At 32.9% G+C, this 19,050-nt stretch overlaps 1 protein-coding gene across 1 annotated transcript; it reads right to left on the bottom strand.

Moving 5' to 3' along the window:
- Window positions 1–5,277: 5,277 nt before the first annotated feature.
- LOC131060320 (beta-galactosidase 8) lies at window positions 5,278–17,855 on the bottom strand. Its single transcript, XM_057993497.2, has 19 exons — window positions 17,453–17,855; window positions 17,103–17,198; window positions 15,845–15,957; window positions 15,694–15,760; window positions 15,450–15,542; window positions 15,001–15,144; window positions 14,372–14,460; window positions 14,039–14,144; window positions 13,776–13,863; window positions 12,679–12,797; window positions 11,150–11,314; window positions 10,011–10,231; window positions 9,567–9,676; window positions 8,478–8,587; window positions 7,693–7,803; window positions 7,324–7,434; window positions 6,439–6,650; window positions 5,767–6,112; window positions 5,278–5,619 (listed from the first exon to the last, which is right to left on the bottom strand). The coding sequence occupies exons 1-19, from the start codon at window positions 17,663–17,665 to the stop codon at window positions 5,512–5,514; spliced, it is 2,622 nt and encodes an 873-aa protein (XP_057849480.2). The 5' UTR covers window positions 17,666–17,855; the 3' UTR covers window positions 5,278–5,511.
- Window positions 17,856–19,050: the final 1,195 nt, after the last annotated feature.

The raw sequence follows: 19,050 nt of genomic DNA, 5'->3' as shown, positions 1-19,050 counted from the left end.
AAAGTTGCAACAGGGCCTAATTCTCGTTCCATTCATCGTGGGCACGAACCATTGGTGCCAACAACTATATCTCATATCTTCAAAGTATATTTGACCATCTCATATCTCTTTTTCTCAACAATATTCTTTTCAAATTTGTGTTTGCTGCCCTCATGAAAACATGAAACAAACTTTGACAAACCACCACATTGTGAACACTTCTCATTTAAACAATCATTTCTATAGAAAAAGCATCCATCATCTCTAGGACATAAAAATATATCTAGCAAGTCTCTCGATGATCTCAGAAGTTGTATTGCACCACACTCCTACAACATTTCGTTAGTATGCAAAGTAGAACCAATATAACATAATAGTTCATGGTACATGGAAAAATTCACATGGTATTTTCAACATGTATTAGGAATATTAAGAGGTACATAATAAAATGGCTTCAAAGATTCAAAAGTCCTGCATGAGATTTGCAAAGTTGGATGTACTTCACAATTTTTTTTGTACAACATTGTTTGGTTTGATTCCAAGAAATGTTTAGGATGCAATATGTGGTCTCAATTGCCAATTCTTAACTTTAAAACATCCTTTACATTGGGTGATACTCTAGAATTAAAGTGCCAAAATTGTTGAATTTCCTCCTTTACATTATTGGTCTTGACTTCTTATCAATACGTGGAAGCCTCCCACCAAAAACCATTGTATCATTTTGAAAAGGATCGTTGAGTCTTTCTCTTCTTGTAAGTGCTCTATCCAAAGATTTACAATTTATGTTCAAATCAACACAAGTTTGTCTCATCAAGCGAGCCTTTCTCAAATCTAAGCAACTCTCTTATCTTTTTCCTTGCTATTATTTCTAATAGAATTAAGAGCATTAAAAATATTCTGACAATAATAAAAAATTTATCCATCTTCTTGTTCGCACGAATCTTCAATTTGGCTAGCAAAGGTCTCATATTTTGTATTTTTAGCAATTGTACAAAAAGTTGGCATTACTCGGTCAATGTCTTATTGCTAAAATATTGGTTGAAAAATTGTATAGCCCACAATCAAACAGTTCATGTTGACCTCTTGCCTTCAAGTTTGTCTATAATGTTCTCATCAATTTCAAGTAACCATTTTAGGGTTATTGAAGGTCTTGAATTTGGAATTTGTCTTTCTTCCACGAGAGGGTCTTCATTTATCATGTAATTTGGTGATACATAATGTTCACTTGGTTCAACATTTTCACCTTCAATGTCAATTCCAAAATTTTCACCTTCAGTGTCAATTCCAACATTTTCACCTTCAATGTCAATTCCAACATTTTCACTTTCAATTCCCACATTTTCATTTCCAAATTCAATATCATGTTGAACATTTTGAATATCAATTTCAACATTTTCATTCCCAAATTGAATATCATGTTTAACATTTCCAATATCAATATTTACATTTTCATTTTCATTTTCAATATCATGCTCAACATTTGCATATTTAATTTCCTTTTAACTTGAAATAACATTTGTAGAGGCTTCACCAGTATTTGACATACCTTGTGTTCTCTTCCTATGAATTTCTCTATCTGTTTGTCTATATGCTTCAATTTTCTCTTTTGAAAGTTTGCTTTTATGTTTGTACTTTCAACAATTGTTGCTCTTATGTTTTTGCTTTCAACAATTGTTGCTCCCCATTATACCTCCGCAAAGATGCTAAAAAATGATTGCTAATGACAAATTTGTGTAAAAGATTCTAAAAAAAGCACAATTTTGTCTCTGTTTGTCTGAAAATCTATGTTTGTCACCTATAAAAAGAATGTGGGGACCATTGGAATGCTCAAAGTGACCCACTGTCCTATTTTGTGGGTCCCAAGTATTGGATATTAGCTAATATCAGATATTGGATATTAGCTAATATCAGATATTTGATATTATCCAAAATCTGTTATCTTTTCATATGGGTGCCAACAAAATCGTTGGCACCCTTTCTAATAGGTATTAAATATCCAATTATATCCAATAGCTGATACATTCTTTACGATAGGGAGAGAGAGAAGGGAGAGGGAGAGAAGGGGAAACAAAGACGGCTTGAGAGAGAGAGAGAGAGAGAGAGAGAGAGAGAGAGAGAGAGAGAGAGAGAGAGAGAGAGAGAGAGAGAGAGAGAGAGAGAGAGAGAGAGAGAGAGAGGGGGGGTGGGGGGGGGGAGGAGATGGAAGTATCAAAAAAGAGAGATGGATAAAAGGGGAAGGGAGAGGGGTTTGGGAAAAGGACAAGGGAGAGAGAGAGAGAGAGAGAGAGAGAGAGAGAGAGAGAGAGAGAGAGAGAGAGGGAGAGAAGGGGAAAGGGCTCAAGGGGGTGGGCAAGGGAGAGAAGGGGAGAGGGAGATGAAGATGATCTCTCTCTCTCTCTCTCTCTCTCTCTCTCTCTCTCTCTCCCTATCCTAAACAAGGTATCAGATATCAGATATTATCTAATATCCAATACCTCTGAGAAAGGACAACAACCAATTGTTAGCACCCTTATGAAAATATATTAGATGTCAAATAATATCTGATATCCAATACCTTTTATTATTAATATATTAATAATATATACTATATATATATATAAACATTGAAAAGACATATATATATATATATATATAAAGACATATATATATATATATATATATATATATATATATAAACATTGAAAAGACATGCCAAATTATTCATAGTTGATCGGTTTATAGCCAAACACAACGCCATTAAAACCAAACCTAGCTAAGTTTCAAATCTAGCCATTATTGGGAGTAATTTGTTTTCTTCACATAAGTGTTCATACATTAATGTACATTAATTAATGTGATGGTGGTTTTAATCCCTTTCAACATTCTGAAAAATCACATATTATAATATATTATTAATATAATATATAGTATATAGTATATTATATATAAGTTAGCAATTGTACCTTAGTGAGCAATGGGTATGCTGAAGAGGTGTGGAAGGTCAATTAGGGAGATAATTGGTCAATTTTTTGCATAAATTTGTGTAGTACATGAGATCAATTGGCAGGCCAAATTTAGAAAATAATGTCACTTGTGCAACAAAGGTCTCAATGGAGAAGTGATAGTTTCAAATCCACTTTGCATCCTCTTACAAGGTTCCAATTATAACTAAAGCAAAACTTTTCAATTAGGAAGATAATTAAGTTCCATAACCAACAGGCTCATGTTATGTTTATAATCAGGTGAGAGGGAGAGAGGTAGAGGGGGGAAGCAAGAGAGAAAGAGAGAGAGAGCTAAATAGATAAATATAGAGATATAGATAGAGATGGAGATGAGATGAATATGAAGATGAAGAAAAAGGAGAGAAAGATGGAGAAAAGGAGAGAGATATGGAGGGAAAAAGAGAGAGAATAGATAGGATTAGATAGATGTGGAAGCTCAAAAAATAAGGAGAGAGAGAGAGAGAGAGAGAGAGAGAGAGAGAGAGAGAGAGAGAGAGAGAGAGAGAGAGAGAGAGAGAGAGAGAGAGATGAAAAGAAGAAAAATGAAAAGATGGATAAAAAAGGACAATAGATATGAATATAGAGGTTTAAAAGGAGGGATGAGGAGAAAGAAAGAGGGAGAGAGAGATGGATAGATAGAGGGGGACATGTATATAGATAGAGGGGAGAGAGAAAGATAGAGGTATAAAGGAAGATAGAGTGAGAGAGGAAGATGATATAATAGATAGAGATATAAAGAGATGTTGAGTGAGAGATAAAGATATAAAGATAGGGAGTAAAGAGGTCTATAGAGGAATATGAAGAGATAAAGAGATATATATAGGTGGTAAGATAGAGTGATAGAGATATAGAGATATAAGGAGATAGAGAGAGGGAGAGATGGAGAGAGATAAAGGGAGATGGAGAGAAATATGGGGAGATAGAGGAAGAGATAGACATATATTGGAAGCTGATATATCTCTTTATATATAAAGAAATATATAGGTGGTAAGATAGAGTGATAGAGATATGGAGATATAAAGAGACATAGAGAGAGGGAGAGAGGGAGAGAGATACAAAGATTGATATATAGATATATAGAGAGAACTAGAGATAGACAAATAGATATGAATATTGGAAGAGAATATATATATATATATATATATATATATATATATATATATATATATATATATATATATATATATATATAAGGAGAGAGAGAGACATATATTGGAAGATGATATATCTCTTTATATATAAAGAAATATTTATATATATAAGAGGAGAGAGAGAGAGAGAGAGAGAGAGAGAGAGAGAGAGAGAGTTGATGAGTTAGAGAGAGAGAATAAGTAGAGAGAGATATAAAAACATAATTTAAAGATAATTATTCTACAATAAATTAAAATTTAATAAGACAAATGTATAAATTAAATTAATTCTACTCTTTTAAAATTATTATTTGTAACTTCATAAGACAAAAATAATTAAAATTAAATTTTAACTTAATGATGATGATTAGAATAATTTAATAAAAAATAAAGTAGAAAAAATAAGTATTCTACAATAATTAAAAAAATAAGTATTCTACAATAATTAAAAAAATAAGTATTCTACAATAATTAAAATTTTAATAAGACAAATAACTATAAATTAAATCAATTTTAATCATTCTGAATTATTATTTGTAATTTCATTAAAAACATAAATAATTAAAATAAGATTTTCAATTTGAAAAAGTAGAAAAAATAGCTAATTCTTTGTTTTTTAATAATTTTGTCTTTTCAAAAAAAATATGGAATATTCAAATAAAAGAAGATACCATTAAAAGATATTATTACTAAAAGCAGAAAATTATAGTTTTTAATCTTTTTTAAAAAATTAATATTAATTTAAATATACGATTGAGATCAATTCAATCGTCTGTAAATTTTGAACCATTGATTTCAATAAGTAAGTTGAAAAATTCATATAGGGCATGCCTTGGCATTGGGTGTGTGTGTGTGTTTAGGAGTTTTCCTTGCTGATTGAAAAACATCTATAACTTTCAAATTGAATCTAAAACATACATCACATTCTATGTTTTAATATAAAAATCATAATTAATTATTTACTTCAAAAAAAATTATAAAAGAAAATGTGTCACATTAGGATATGAGTCTTCTACTTATATTATAAAAAAAATATACTAATAATAAAACATTTCAAATATATTCAGTATTTTTTAAAATGTATGTTTGAATATGTATGTGCACTATGATTACATTAGTTATTAAAAAGATATAGACATAGTAGTGATCAATGCAACCATTAATGTCTACATTAAGAAAATACTGAATAACTTATAGCCCAGATGACAATAATTTATTTAAAATTTTGTGACATTTAAAACATATTCCAAGGCATCATGTTTAGGAGAACCAAGGTAGGCTTTTATTGATTCTCTTGTAGAAGATACATCTTACACAGGCCCAAGATTCCATACTTCACAATGTTTATTTATTTGTTTTTGGGATTTTCCATTGTCAACTGATATTGACATTGTGAAGAGAATTCGAAGTACAAAATGCAATCAGCTGCAGATAGCTTCCACTGCCAATGTCTTAGTGATGCCCATACAAGGATCTCCAAATTTCTCTTCAGAAACTTCCACAGAGCAACTTGCACGTCCAACGCATGCCTGCAATACAGGCCAAAGAAAAATTGGAGAGAAACAAGATAGAATTCAAGAAAACAGATAAAATGCTGCAGATAGATCCTCATAGTGTTGTTTATTAGCTCAAGATTTTGATTGAAGACAATGGGTGGAAAGGGCACTGAATATGACCTGATGTATAATGGGAATTGCAGAATTGGTCTTGCAAGCACCATGTGTGAAACTCCCGCATTTCCCTTCGGGTGTTCCAAAGCTAGCAAATTTGATTGACGAGACGACTTGCCCAGATGATGGACATTTCAGTTGAAGCTCGGGCTTAGGTTTAATCCCCTCCGCTCTAGTCTTTAAACTTGATTTCCATGAATCCACCGGCGGAAGATGTGTCTGTGATACCTGAGCACACAAATTCTTTACAGTACGTGTCTTAAATGAGATTTGATGAGGATCCCCACCTTCCTCTTCGAAGAGCACGAGTATGTTACCAGTTGGCCGAATCCATGAACGAGGAACATGATATCTGAGAAATCAAGAAAATGTACATTGGTTGTGAGCGCTAATCACATCACAAAAATTTCAGCGAAAGAGGCGATTTGCACACCATGTTTCAATAAAACACAATTCCATTTCAAACTCCTTCACAGGTAAGATTAGGGTTTGAACCACTGATAGAAGCAAAAACTTTCGGAAAAAATTATGTAGAAGATTTTTGTTTATCCGTACAGCTTTTGTACAGATACAAACTGAAATCTTCTACACAGTTACTTTCCAAAAGCTCTGTAGTCATCATTTCATGGATTATGAAAACCTTATGTTCTTGTAAGTAGGGCAGGTTAGATTTCTTACAGTGTTTGTGATGGTTTGCCACAGTTTCTTAAACATTTATCTGGACCGTAATTTCCTCGATAGTCGCAGGTTTCATCACACCCAGTGTTAGGAGCAAGTTTGGTGGGCCAATAACGTCCAATACTCTGTCCATTGACCCAAGCAACTCCCTTGCCCATCGAAGACATGTCCAATGCAACAGGATCATTACCTTCTGGAGCATCAAAACTGGTCTGTCATCAAACCCACAACATCATTTTTGAATAGATTGCCAAAATGGGTTCCATCTAATGTAAAAATTCGCATATTATTCTTTTCTGTAATACATTTTGTTCAAAATCTATGCTAGTTCACTCTAGACAGAGATATGTAGATTAACATGTCACAAATTGAAGATTAGCAATATCAATGAAGATAAACTATAATTCAAATTCCTATCCATTTTTGTGTTCCTTCACGTGCTTCAACTGGTTAGTCAAAGCCATAGTTGCAGAGTGAAGTATAATTCAGTCTTTGACCCTTAAATTTCAATAGTCAGTAGAGTGACAGAAAGCCTCTCAAGAGCATAATAAGATAAGCTGTATATCTTATGATTTATCCCTCTTCTCTAGCCTATGTCTAGCTTCTCATAAAGAACACTGAATCTATTAACATCTTCAGTAAATCTACAAAGCTAGTTGCCTTTACTGGACATTGACAAAAGCCATTAGATGTTCCTGTCTTCAAGGACTAAGGCATTAGAAGATTCTAAAACACCAGATTAAATTATTAATCCATCAAAATATTCATTAACCTTTACTGGATAAGTATTTTGAATACTGGTGTCAATTTTCTGAGGAAAGTTACTCTTTAGTACGATTTATCGTGAAAAGCACGAGGATAATTGAAAAGGAATGACTTTCTAACCTTGTACCATATCATAGGTTGTTTCTTGGGCATATGTGCTCCTGTAGCCCATCGTGCTTTAGCTGTAGTCTTACCATTATAAAATCGGTACTTTTCGCCTTTCAATCCAATCTGCAATTACAAAACAGCAAAACTTAGATGAAATCACATTATATACTATTTTGGATCAGACTGTTGTAGAATGATAGCTTCTAGGTAAATTATTATTCATGTCCAAATCCCTATAGTGGGAAAATCTATTCTAAAGAAACTCAATTACAAGTAATGCATATGCTTTCTTTCCAAAACTGAATGAAATGAAGATTTCAACTTGTGGCAAAGACAGTTAAACATGGTGATCTATTAACATTAAAAGATTCAAGAGGAAACCTGATATATCCAGGTTTGTGAGGACAAATCTTTTTCCCCGTGTTTGAAGCCCATCAATTTAACAGGCCCAGTGATTCCTGCACCCCTTAGATCAAAAAATGACCCATAGTTCTGGACACAAATAAATAATAGTCAATTAATACCGTGAAAACACAGAACAAGCAATATGCACCCATAGAAGCAATGCTATTTGCTCAAACATTCCATCAAATCCATGAAGCGAGGTTATAGTTCAGAAGCATAAAATGGAACTCAAGTTAAAACAACACGAAAAATTAGGCTTTTAATGTCAGCTTCTTGGTAAATAATAAGCACCGATATCATCAAAATATGGAACTTATCCAGAACCAGGTACTTAATTTACATGCTCACACTACAGAAGGAACTGAATTTACAAATCTAATGTTTATTTCAATCATATACAAGAGACTCGCCTACAAATCAAAGTTGGTATGGTAACAACAAATTACTACCCTTATCAATCAAGGATTCAACATGAATAATGATTAAAAGAAGCTGTAAATTATATTTGAAAGTACTAACCAAAGCTAACTCTGAGTATGATAATAAATGCTGCCTAAAACAAGAAACAAAAATCTGAACAAGTTATAAAACGTATGGCCCACAACGTTCTTAATTGTGTGTGTGTGTGTATATATATATATATATATATATATATATATTGTCGAAACTACATATCTGAATTTTAACCCTGGAATAAATCCTTAAGGAAGAAGAAAACTAGCAAGTAAAAGAAGATGTAAATGTGGAGTTTTGAAGAGAACCTGCAGTCCAACCGTCACACTTAAAAGTTGAATGCGATTCCTTCCACTCTTCAATGAAATAGGCTGGTCCAGCGTGATATTCGGCAAGCTATTATTCCCTGATTTGCCTCCTGCGAGTTTTATTGAATTACAAATAAAAATTCAGTGATAAAAGTGGCTTTATTGGTATAGCTGCAAGCTAAACAAAGAAGAAAACATCATATTAGTTCCTTACAAAGAGTACAACATTTGCAGGAAATAGTATGTAATTCTTGAATTCTCTTCATATCTTGTGGTTCTTAATTGTAATGATCCTGCTGCCTAAGTAGGGTTCAAAACAATTTGCTAGAGGATACATATAGTCTCCTGGCTATGATTCAATGTTTCTATATTTGACATCAAATATTCTGGTCAAAAAGTCCCTCAAGTGAACATAGACATCGAAAGACATAGTATCTGCATACAAACACTGAATAGTATCTGCATACAAACATTGAACACAAAAAAGATGGCATAAAATCACCAAAGCCTGTCTAAAAGAAACCATGATCTTAAGCATGAGATCCCTATATAAATTTGCATACATTAAAGTTGTAAAATTCATGAAATGAATGTTTCTATCAGCCTTCTAGTGGCTGCTTTATACTTATGGTTAGGCTGACTTATTTTTTCAGCTCTGTTGGAGCTCCTATTCCTTGTAATCAGTTTTGATTCAATGTTTAAAAAACAAATAAGTCTTGAGAATTTGCATGCAAAGTCCAATTGAAAATAAAATAAATTATGTTTTTATAGATTTAAGCTATACAACACGATCAATTCATTTATAACTGAGAATTAGGAAATTGAAGACACCAATTAATAGGGGGATGAAAAAGAGGATCTAAAATATTTTCTTTGTTAAAAATGAGATAAAATGTGGTAAATTAATACAAGAAAACAAAAAAGATGCTTGTTTTTGGAACTTGGTGTGAATTCAAAATAAAAGCTGCCACTTTCATGGTATTTTTATCCTCCCTAAATATCTTACTTAGGTGCAATATAAGTCTCATATAAGTTCTCTGTTTGTGTGCATCCTAGTCAATTAAAAGACTGAACAAGCTACTTAATTACCTTTATACTTTCCATTGATAAAAACGCGCAAATCATCTCCCCTAGACTCTACATGAAGAACTGGCTGAGTACGGTCCTTAAGAAATGCTTCATCATCATCAACATCAATACTGCCAACAAATTTGTAAGTTTGTGATATATAGTATAATTTACAGAAGCAACGATAATAGAAGTAATTACCTGCATGATTAACAATTTTAATAGAGTATTGACACTGCCACATTTTTTTTTGTGTTACATAATTAGTCTGGACTCTGTACTATTATAAGAAAATGGAACTATCAGCTGATAATGCTATTTTTAGACAAAAAGCAGGTTGCATTATGCTCTGTTTTGCCAAGTAAGACGATAGGCATATCTTGTTCAGATATTAACATGACTTTTGTTTCATTGTTTCTAAAAATAGTAAAAAATTGAATGTAATCATAGTAGGTATTTTCTTACATTGTCGTGTACCATAAGTAGTCACTAGAATCTCCAACTGTATTTATTTGCTCCACTAATCCATGCTTGGAGAATGCACCCTTTCCCCAAACTCCTATTGGCTCAGGGAGCCAACTCCATTCTTTCTCTTCCATTTCCAAATATGATCTTTCCTTGGAACTAGAATGTACCAACTTGGAACTTGCAAGCTGCATTTGTACAGATGTTGTCTGGGAGCTAACCTGCAGACATCAGGGACAATTTTAAATAGAAGTTAAAAATCCAACTCCAGATAATACTGACTACATAACTGAATGTAGAAACCTAGAAAATGCTTAAATTTGTTTCCACATCTATCAAGAGAACATTCATAAAGGACTCTGATTGAGAAGCATTATTCAGGGAACTGTTCGTCTGTGTAAGTCAAAACACAGGAAGCAGCTTTTTGAAAACCCTGTTTTCTTTATGAACTTCTAACTTTGATCACATTTGTAACTGTTATAGATATTGCACCATAAAAGGACAAGTCATTATAAATTCCTTTTCAGAGTGAATTGAAATCCTCTACTTGCTGTTCCTCCACAAATGCTGGCTCTTTGATGAGCATTGAGTGCCAGGAAATCATAACTGGCAGACCTAGCTTACTTGGCCCCAAATGGGTAGGTTACTGTGTTCCCATATATTCTTCACAGGTGCCATTTGAATTGTTTCTTGGACCTCCAAATATAGAGAAGTTATAAATTATGCTAAAAGCACTATCATAATTTCAATAATTCCATCCAAGCTAGTGGGCAAATTGTATCTCAACCACTAAGATCCAGTTCATTTGGATTGTAAAATTAAAAGCACCTCAAAATAATCCAAGGCCTATAGCTTAAATCTATGTAGTAACAAAGATAACTTGCTATAAGTAATAAAGATATGGACCAATTAAAATTTAAAGCAAAGCAAGGACAAAGAATTACACAGTTAGTATGGATGCTAACCAAACAAAGCACTACATGTGCATTGAACAAGATAAAATGTTGCTATGAAGAGATACTGATTTTAGAGACTTATTATACGATTGGCAGAACTCCTTTGAATAACCTCCCTAAAACAAATCCTTTGCAATATTTTTAGTCTGAGGACAAGTCTATAATATGAGTCTAAATTTAGACCTGTGCTGTATTAAAAACGACATTCTTGCAATCTGGAAGAATGCTGACAGACCAAGCTGGCAAATGATAGGAGACACCATTGAACTTCACAGTTGTATCATTTTGAGAGTCCATATTTGCAAGAAATGCTGCACATATGTTTGGGCCATCTGAGTAAACATGTCCCTGCAAAATCAAAAATTTGAAACCATAATTATGATCTTTCGCATTCTCTTTGATATACTAGTATAGGTATGCAATTGTATTCAACAAATTTTCAAAAAATTGCAGCTATCTTATGTAGCCAAAAAGAAAACAGACTCAGGAACTAAAACTAAATTACGATCTTTGGTAGACTAGGCTTAGATATGTAATGAATTAAATGTTACTTCTATAATATATCACTTTTATAAATTGTAAACCCAGTAACTAACCAAGCCAGACCTAAATATATTCCAGGTTAGACCATTTCTAAATGGATGGGAAGAACCATTAACCAATTCAACAATGGATCGTGCTAACATTCAAGAACCACAACGAAACCAAACGTCTGATGAATTGGTTATCCAAGGGTTATTTTAGATGAACAACAATTTTAGATCGTACAAAAATATCACACCCTTGAGGATGAAAATTTAGAACTTGAAAGCCTTCAAGATAACAATTAAAACTATGGAACATAACTATTATCGAATTAAGAAGTTTCAAGTTTAGATTAGTGCACATTTATGTGCTGGAAGTATCTTTAGAGTCCTTTAAAAATCCTACGTGCGCTTCCCAATCTCTTTTTGCTTTTCGCAAATAGGCATCTCCAAGGAGACCTTATTTACAACAGTTGGCTACGAAATCAAATATGGCCTTCTGAAAATATCATTCGTAGAGTAGTAATCTAGTTCGAGATGTCTACTAGGTGATTATTACAGTAAATGTTTGGAAATGGAAATGGATTATTTTATAGTTCACAATTTCGGACAGTCTGTTTATGGATCTACATATGGCTTATAGTAATATGGGACTACCCCATACTTCTTGCTGGAGGCATCTAACTGTGTAAAAAATGAGGCGTACATATCTTATCCCCTACAGGATTTGAATGTGTGACCTCTTTTTCAAGAATACAAGTTCTCCACGGAATGACTTAAATCACACACACTAAGCTTACACTTCTAGACTTAAAAGTGTTAAACATTCAGAGTTGACAGACATTTTCTACGCTTAATATGTTACTTAAGGTGTGTGGTCACACTAAGAATACACTTCTAAACTTAAAAGTGTTAAACACTCAGAATTGACTAACATTATCTAAACTTAATATGCTGATTAGTGTGTGTGTTTTAAAGCTGGCCGTTCTCAACTACTAGACCAACTCATGAGTACAACAATAAAATTTAATGTAAAAGAACAAAGCTTAACCTTTAATTAACCCTTTCTATTTGTTTTTATAAGACACCACACTTCCCAAAACTAAAACAAATCTGCTTAGAATTGTTTTTTTTATTTCGAGAATATTCAAATTTATGCTACGCAAATAACGTGTATATGAAACTAACCTCTTGCTTAGGACCAAGTGAAACGAACTGGGGCTCTGAATTTATCAGAGCACCTTCACAAAGTTTAATAGCCGAGTGAAGCTCCTTAAGGTGCCCCCATTTAGGTTGATTCGGAAGTCCTGCACAAAAATAAAAAGTAAAAAATAAATCTTCTATTTATTGAGAATGTCACGCCAAGAAACATTTTATTTTCTTGCACAAACAGCTGCACATTTTGGAGGATGCGTATAATGTGGGCATAGAGTAATGTTCCCAAAAACTAGTTGTTGCTAGAATAAGAATTACAAATCCATTTGCTATTTATTCGATCTCACATTGATTAAAACTTCATATACTTGCGCTAGTACTAAATGCAACAGTCATGATCCTTAATTTCAGAATGTTTAAATAATAATCTACGTGGGAAGCTTTAGTTCATTGATATTAACAATTAAAAAGTAAGTAGAAGTGAATTTATAGAAAGAAGATCAAATAAAAAAAGCATTAGAATGATTAATATCATCTTAAATATGTGATTTCATCTCAAAGAAATTAAGACCTAAATATTCCACTCTTAAATTTCTACTCTAATGTATATATGATACAAATCATCAGAAATATTTGGATTTCATCTCTTTGGTTGACAAAAGTATACAAGGCAATCTTAGATTTTCCACCCTTAAATATTATTCTGTATTAATGTCAGAAAAATAGAAAAAGTTTAATGAGGGATTACGTCCCTGGTCTTTATATGTCTTGGCTGATCCTTTTATGCTATGTCCTTCTCTAAGAGGGCCTTCTATTGAATAAATCTATTTTCATGTTGAACGATTTTATTTTTATATGGAAAATATGAACAAACTTTCACATTAGAACATCTAGGTGTCAACAAGTCACTTAAAAGAGGATATGAAATTTTTTTGATTGTCGGAACAATTTCAAGACACAATTTTTAGGCATATTTAACTTGAGGAGGAGGGCATTTTTAAGAATCTTGTAAGGAGGAGATTCTTTTGGATTTTCTAGGCCATAAAAGAAGAGAGAAGCCTGACCGAGCAAACATACTCATCCATTTTACCAACACTCGTCACAAATTGTAAGATAACATGTATAGTTACCATATTCATCAATAGGAGCATCATAATCATAGCTTGTAGCAATAAAAGGGCCTCCTGATGTGCGGCCAAAGTTGGTCCCTCCATGATACTGCGGCCACAGAAGTAAGTGTGTTTGTTATGTTGCTCCTATAATGACTTCACAATCTAGAATATCTTATTTTATGTGGAATAGATTGATCATTGATGTCTTACTAGGGATTTTTAGATTTCTACATAGATCTTAATTAATAGGATAATAAACCAGTTATTTAAAACATGCATACCATATAATAATTCTGAAATGTACCCCCTCTCTGGTACCAGCGTGCAACAGCAAAAGCTAGGTCTTCTGCAGGCCTAGAGGGCACCGGATCCCCATATGCTAGAAACCTGCCAATAAGTGGATGAAGAAATATGTTTCACATCAGGCACATCAAGATATGTTGAAAGTTTGAACCTACTCAATATAAGATGCATTTGTACGAGATGACAAAAATGCAATTGCAAGTGTGCTACAGTAGAGAGAAAATTTATTTTCTGTAAGCTCTAGAGATGCTCGTTATATATGGGCTGTCTCTCTGTTGCAGGTTTAAGATAGAGAGTATCAAGGGTGGTACCAGCCACTCCAGTTTTCTGTCCATATTTTAGGACTTGTGGGAAATTCTGGGGTAAACTGATCACCGTAGAAACCATTCCATGTGTCTATCTGCAATTTCAAAAGATCTAGAAGGTTATTTAAATAACCATGAAATAATACTTAAACATAAATCTGCAACACAACATCTTCACACGATTACTTTTTCCTTTTTGTCCCTTGAAAATTACTAAAATCAAGAAGTGTATTTCAAGTCCAGACTCTGAATTTCAGCCAATGTGATCATTTTATTTAGATTATAACCCATGTCTGTCTAATAAGGACCTATTTGTACCTGATCTTGTCTAATTACAATTAAGTATAACTAATATATTTGTAGTTCTATACACCTTTTCTTCATGTGCCTAATACAATTATGCCTTGAACCATTTTTTGAGCACAACATCCAATTTAAAAGTGACTTAGAATGAATGATTGATAGTTTAGGCCTAAACTATCCTTATTCAATTATTTTACATCGATCATAGCAACTAATTATACCATTTCGGTCTTAAATGTAACTATTGAGAGAGTTTTTTTCTAATCAGAATAACATTTACAGAAGATGTTTGTAAGAGAAACATATTCCATATAGGTTGAGCATGAACTCACAACAATAGGAGGAGCATCAGCTTGTTTACACATCACCCAAGGAACTCCTGTTTTTAGACTAACAGCCATAGATGCTGCCCATTTGATGTACCGCTTACCTGCTTCTCCATATGGTTCATCAATGTTTCCATACTCATTCTCTATCTGTTGAACAAGATAAATAGCATTAGAATGATTCTGAAAACTATGCAGCATTCAACCCGCTTTCTTTTTTTCATAGGTTTTACTACAGTAATGAGTGCAACAAGCACATTTCACTTAATGGATTTTGTTTCAATTCAACTCTAGCGAAGTTATCCAAAATATTATTTTGTCGTCTCCAGGCTAAATCATGCATCAGCAATGGAAGTAGAGTGCATCCCTCTTTTTCAATTCAAAACATATATATTGGGAAAAATCAAAGAAACATACAGAAACCTCTGAAAATACCCCAGATTAAAAGAAATGACCTGAGCTAGGATAATAGGTCCTCCTTGAGGAGCAAAGAGATTTTCCTGCTTCATCATCTCTACAATCTTTCTGGTGAAACGTTCCATCTCCATCTACCGAAGAAAGCAAAGAACCAAGAAAAAACGGAAAAATAGAAACCTAAGTTAGTATTTGATGGAGGTGCAGAAGATCTTGTAATTACTTATGAAAGACTACTAGATCTAAAAATACGACAACACACAAATAAAGAAGAAAATCGCCAACCTTGAATGGTTCATTATCAGTTCGGAACTTGATTCCGGGAATAAAGTGCAACCAAACTGGGAAACCTCTGTATCAATTGAAACAACAATGATTTCATCTGCCATTTCTATACAGGTGCTTGACTAGATAATATCTACTAGGCTCTACTTACCCATAATTCCATTCTGCACATGCATATGGACCAATGCGAAGATGGGCATAGAGTCCAGCCCGTTGAATCGTTTTTATGAACTTCACCAGATCAAATCTTCCCTTAAAGTTGGACTGCAAAAAATAGTTGAAAACAATATAGGCTTCAGCAAAATGCATTCACAAGCAACATACATTTGTGATTTTGTTCCTATTAATGACAAGACAGCATTTCCAACCATGGCTTTAAAAGTTCCACAACCTACATAGAGAACTGTACCCAACGTTTATGAGACACGGGATAATTTCTACTTGTTTTAAACATATCATCAAAATTTAGTATATATGAGGCTTAAGCAGAATTTGTGGGAAGGAATAAGGGAAATCTATTTCAAAGAATTTAAAACATTATTTTATGAACTGAATCCCTCAAGTAATACACATCCAGAGAATGAAGGCACCATGACTGCGGAGAGAACTTCTAAGCCAGCTATATGATTAAGTTCAGTACAACTTCAGAAGGCCACCCGGGGAAAGCTGAGTCAAAAAATTTCATTTTGAACAAGAAATTATTATATTCTGGAAATATAATCAACACTCCATAAAAAGATAGAACTGGTGAAAACCAGTAGCTCGGTCACATTGCACCACAGGATGCAGAAAGAATGTTCAAGGTTGGAGACATACAATCTAAACTTTTCAAATGAGGCAGAGTTTCAGGATGGTTTGATATGACCGAAAGTGTACATACAATCTAAACTTTTTAAATGAGGAAGAGTTTCAGGATGGTTTGATATGACCGAAAGTGTGCAAATAACAAGTTGAAAAGTAATTTTGGTCCAAGGGACTTCTCAATCGATAGTTGCATCTCAAAGATTAGATTTTGCATGGTTTTTTTGGTGCATCTTTGGAAAGTGAATTTGGTCCAAGTGCACAATGGCTTGGTTTAAATTAGTACTAGAACCACAAGGATTTTCTAAAGGGAGTGTTGTAGCATAATGACTATAACCCAAGTTCAAATTCTATTCAGTAACTATGATGGTTAACATTTCAGCATGACAAGTCCTTTTGGGAGTGCGCCCCCCAAGTTCAAATAACTAAAAAGGGCTACATTATAGCATGACCAGTCCTTCAAGAGGACAAGAATATAGTTTTAAGATTGAATTTCAGTTATGACCGTCGTCTACAAAATTACAAATCCACACAGCAGGAAGGCTATCCACAGTCTTAACCCAATATCTACCTTGCAAAACAAAACATGAAAATCAAGACATAAGCACCTTATTTTGCTGGGGCTCGTGGATATTCCAAAACACATAAGTCTCAATGACATCCACACCTCCTTCCTTGGCCTTCTGAATAAGATCAGGCCACATCTGCCAATGCAATAAAAATCATCTTTAGTACTAATCAAATCCAGGAAAGAAAAGCAATAAAGCCACATATAACTCCCGGTAATCAATATGGGGCACATTTAGCATTGTTTTCAAAAAAAGAGAAACAAGAGCAGGCTCTGGAGTCCCCTTACAAGATTCAACATACTTGCAGTAAACAATTTCATAACCAAATACTCAATGTCTTAACAAGTAAAATGTGAACTTAAAAAGAGACAAGGGAAAACAATTTATACATCTGGTGTGCTTCGAGGGTAATGAATAGACCCAGAAACCAAAACTCTTCTTTGCCCGTTGATCACTACAGCTCTGTGATCATAAGTGACATTTGTACTAGAAACATACTGTACTTGACAAATCCCATACAATGCAAATATCAGAGCCAACAGAATTTTCCCAGTCACTTCCATATTTCTGTTCGAAAACTCTCGAACAGTTTCTCTACACATCAAATGCCAAGGTATTTGATTATTTGTAGACTTATTTACGTCCGTTGTGGAAGGCCAGTATGCAGGATGGCGGATTTATGGCAGATATTATGCAACTGTCTGTATAAACAATTTTTTTCGGGGTTCCCATTGAGGAGGTGATATGGATGAAAATGGCTATTATGATAGCATTGAATTCTGTCCTCATTGGTGGTTTTCATGCAGTTATGTTTATCCGATAACAGTATTGCTGACCTTGCAAACATGTTTTTTTGTTGTATAAATTTTTTGATAAGTATTTGGACATCTTTAGCTCTGGAATTGTAGGAAAATTTTGACTAGTCCAGCGAGGTATCCATTTTTAGCCAAATTTGAAATAGTTACTTTGTTGATTAACTACTTTCCCGATTTGATCGTGGGGAACGTGATAATAATGTTTTCCTCCCCTTCATGTCTGTTAAATCAATAAGGCAACTTGATTAGAAAAATAACAACCAAATTAATGCTGCATGGACGGTATTTATCGTTTAATGCTTTTTTCGTGATAGAGATTGAGTCATCTTGTTTTTTTAACGGTAAGGGGAAAGCCTGCCCAAGAAAATTATTTATTAGTACTTGCCAACTATTGTTTTACAATAAAGTGGTTATTAAAAAAACTTATTTAAACCAATCACAATTTAATATATAGATATATTTTTTTAAAGAATTAAATTTTTGTATAGTTTATATATATTATTTAATTTTTTGAATTAATTTTTTTTTTTATAATTATATGATTGGTCAAAATATTTTAGTTGCTATTGACAAAATTTCTGATCCACCATGATAAAAAAAAATTCTAGCAAATTTTCCATGATAAAACATTTTTTTAGATAAAATTATAGCAAATTTTTTTAATAAAACATTTTTCTAAATAAAATTATAACAATTTTTTTTAATAAAACATTTTTCTAGGCAAAATTATAAGAATGTTTTTAATTCCAACTACCCTTAGAAAATAAACTAGTCCACATATATTAAAATAAAAAAAAAACTCTTCAAAACGAAGTTATTTGTCTTTTGGAGTAATATATTTTAAAATAAAAAATATATCATTTTAATTACTATTTTTATTATTATTTATTTTTAATCTATTATTTTATACGTGTGTGATATATTATTTCCTTGTTAACAATTAAATATTAGAGATGACACCATTACCTCACTATGGGATGTGGTATAGTTTGATTTTGTCTTAGAGATATCCTTTCAACTTACATAAATGAGGAATAATATATGTCATAAATTATGTTAATTTTAAAACAATCAATACAATTTAAGTTAAGGATTAGAGTTGGCACCATTACCTCAATATGCCATGTGGTATAGTTTGATTTTTGTCTTAGAGTTAAGGTGTTTTTACTTTT

This window comes from Cryptomeria japonica, chromosome 11 (genome assembly GCF_030272615.1).
Source record: "Cryptomeria japonica chromosome 11, Sugi_1.0, whole genome shotgun sequence".
NCBI lineage: Eukaryota > Viridiplantae > Streptophyta > Pinopsida > Cupressales > Cupressaceae > Cryptomeria > Cryptomeria japonica.
This window is presented reverse-complemented; position numbering and strand designations above follow the sequence as displayed.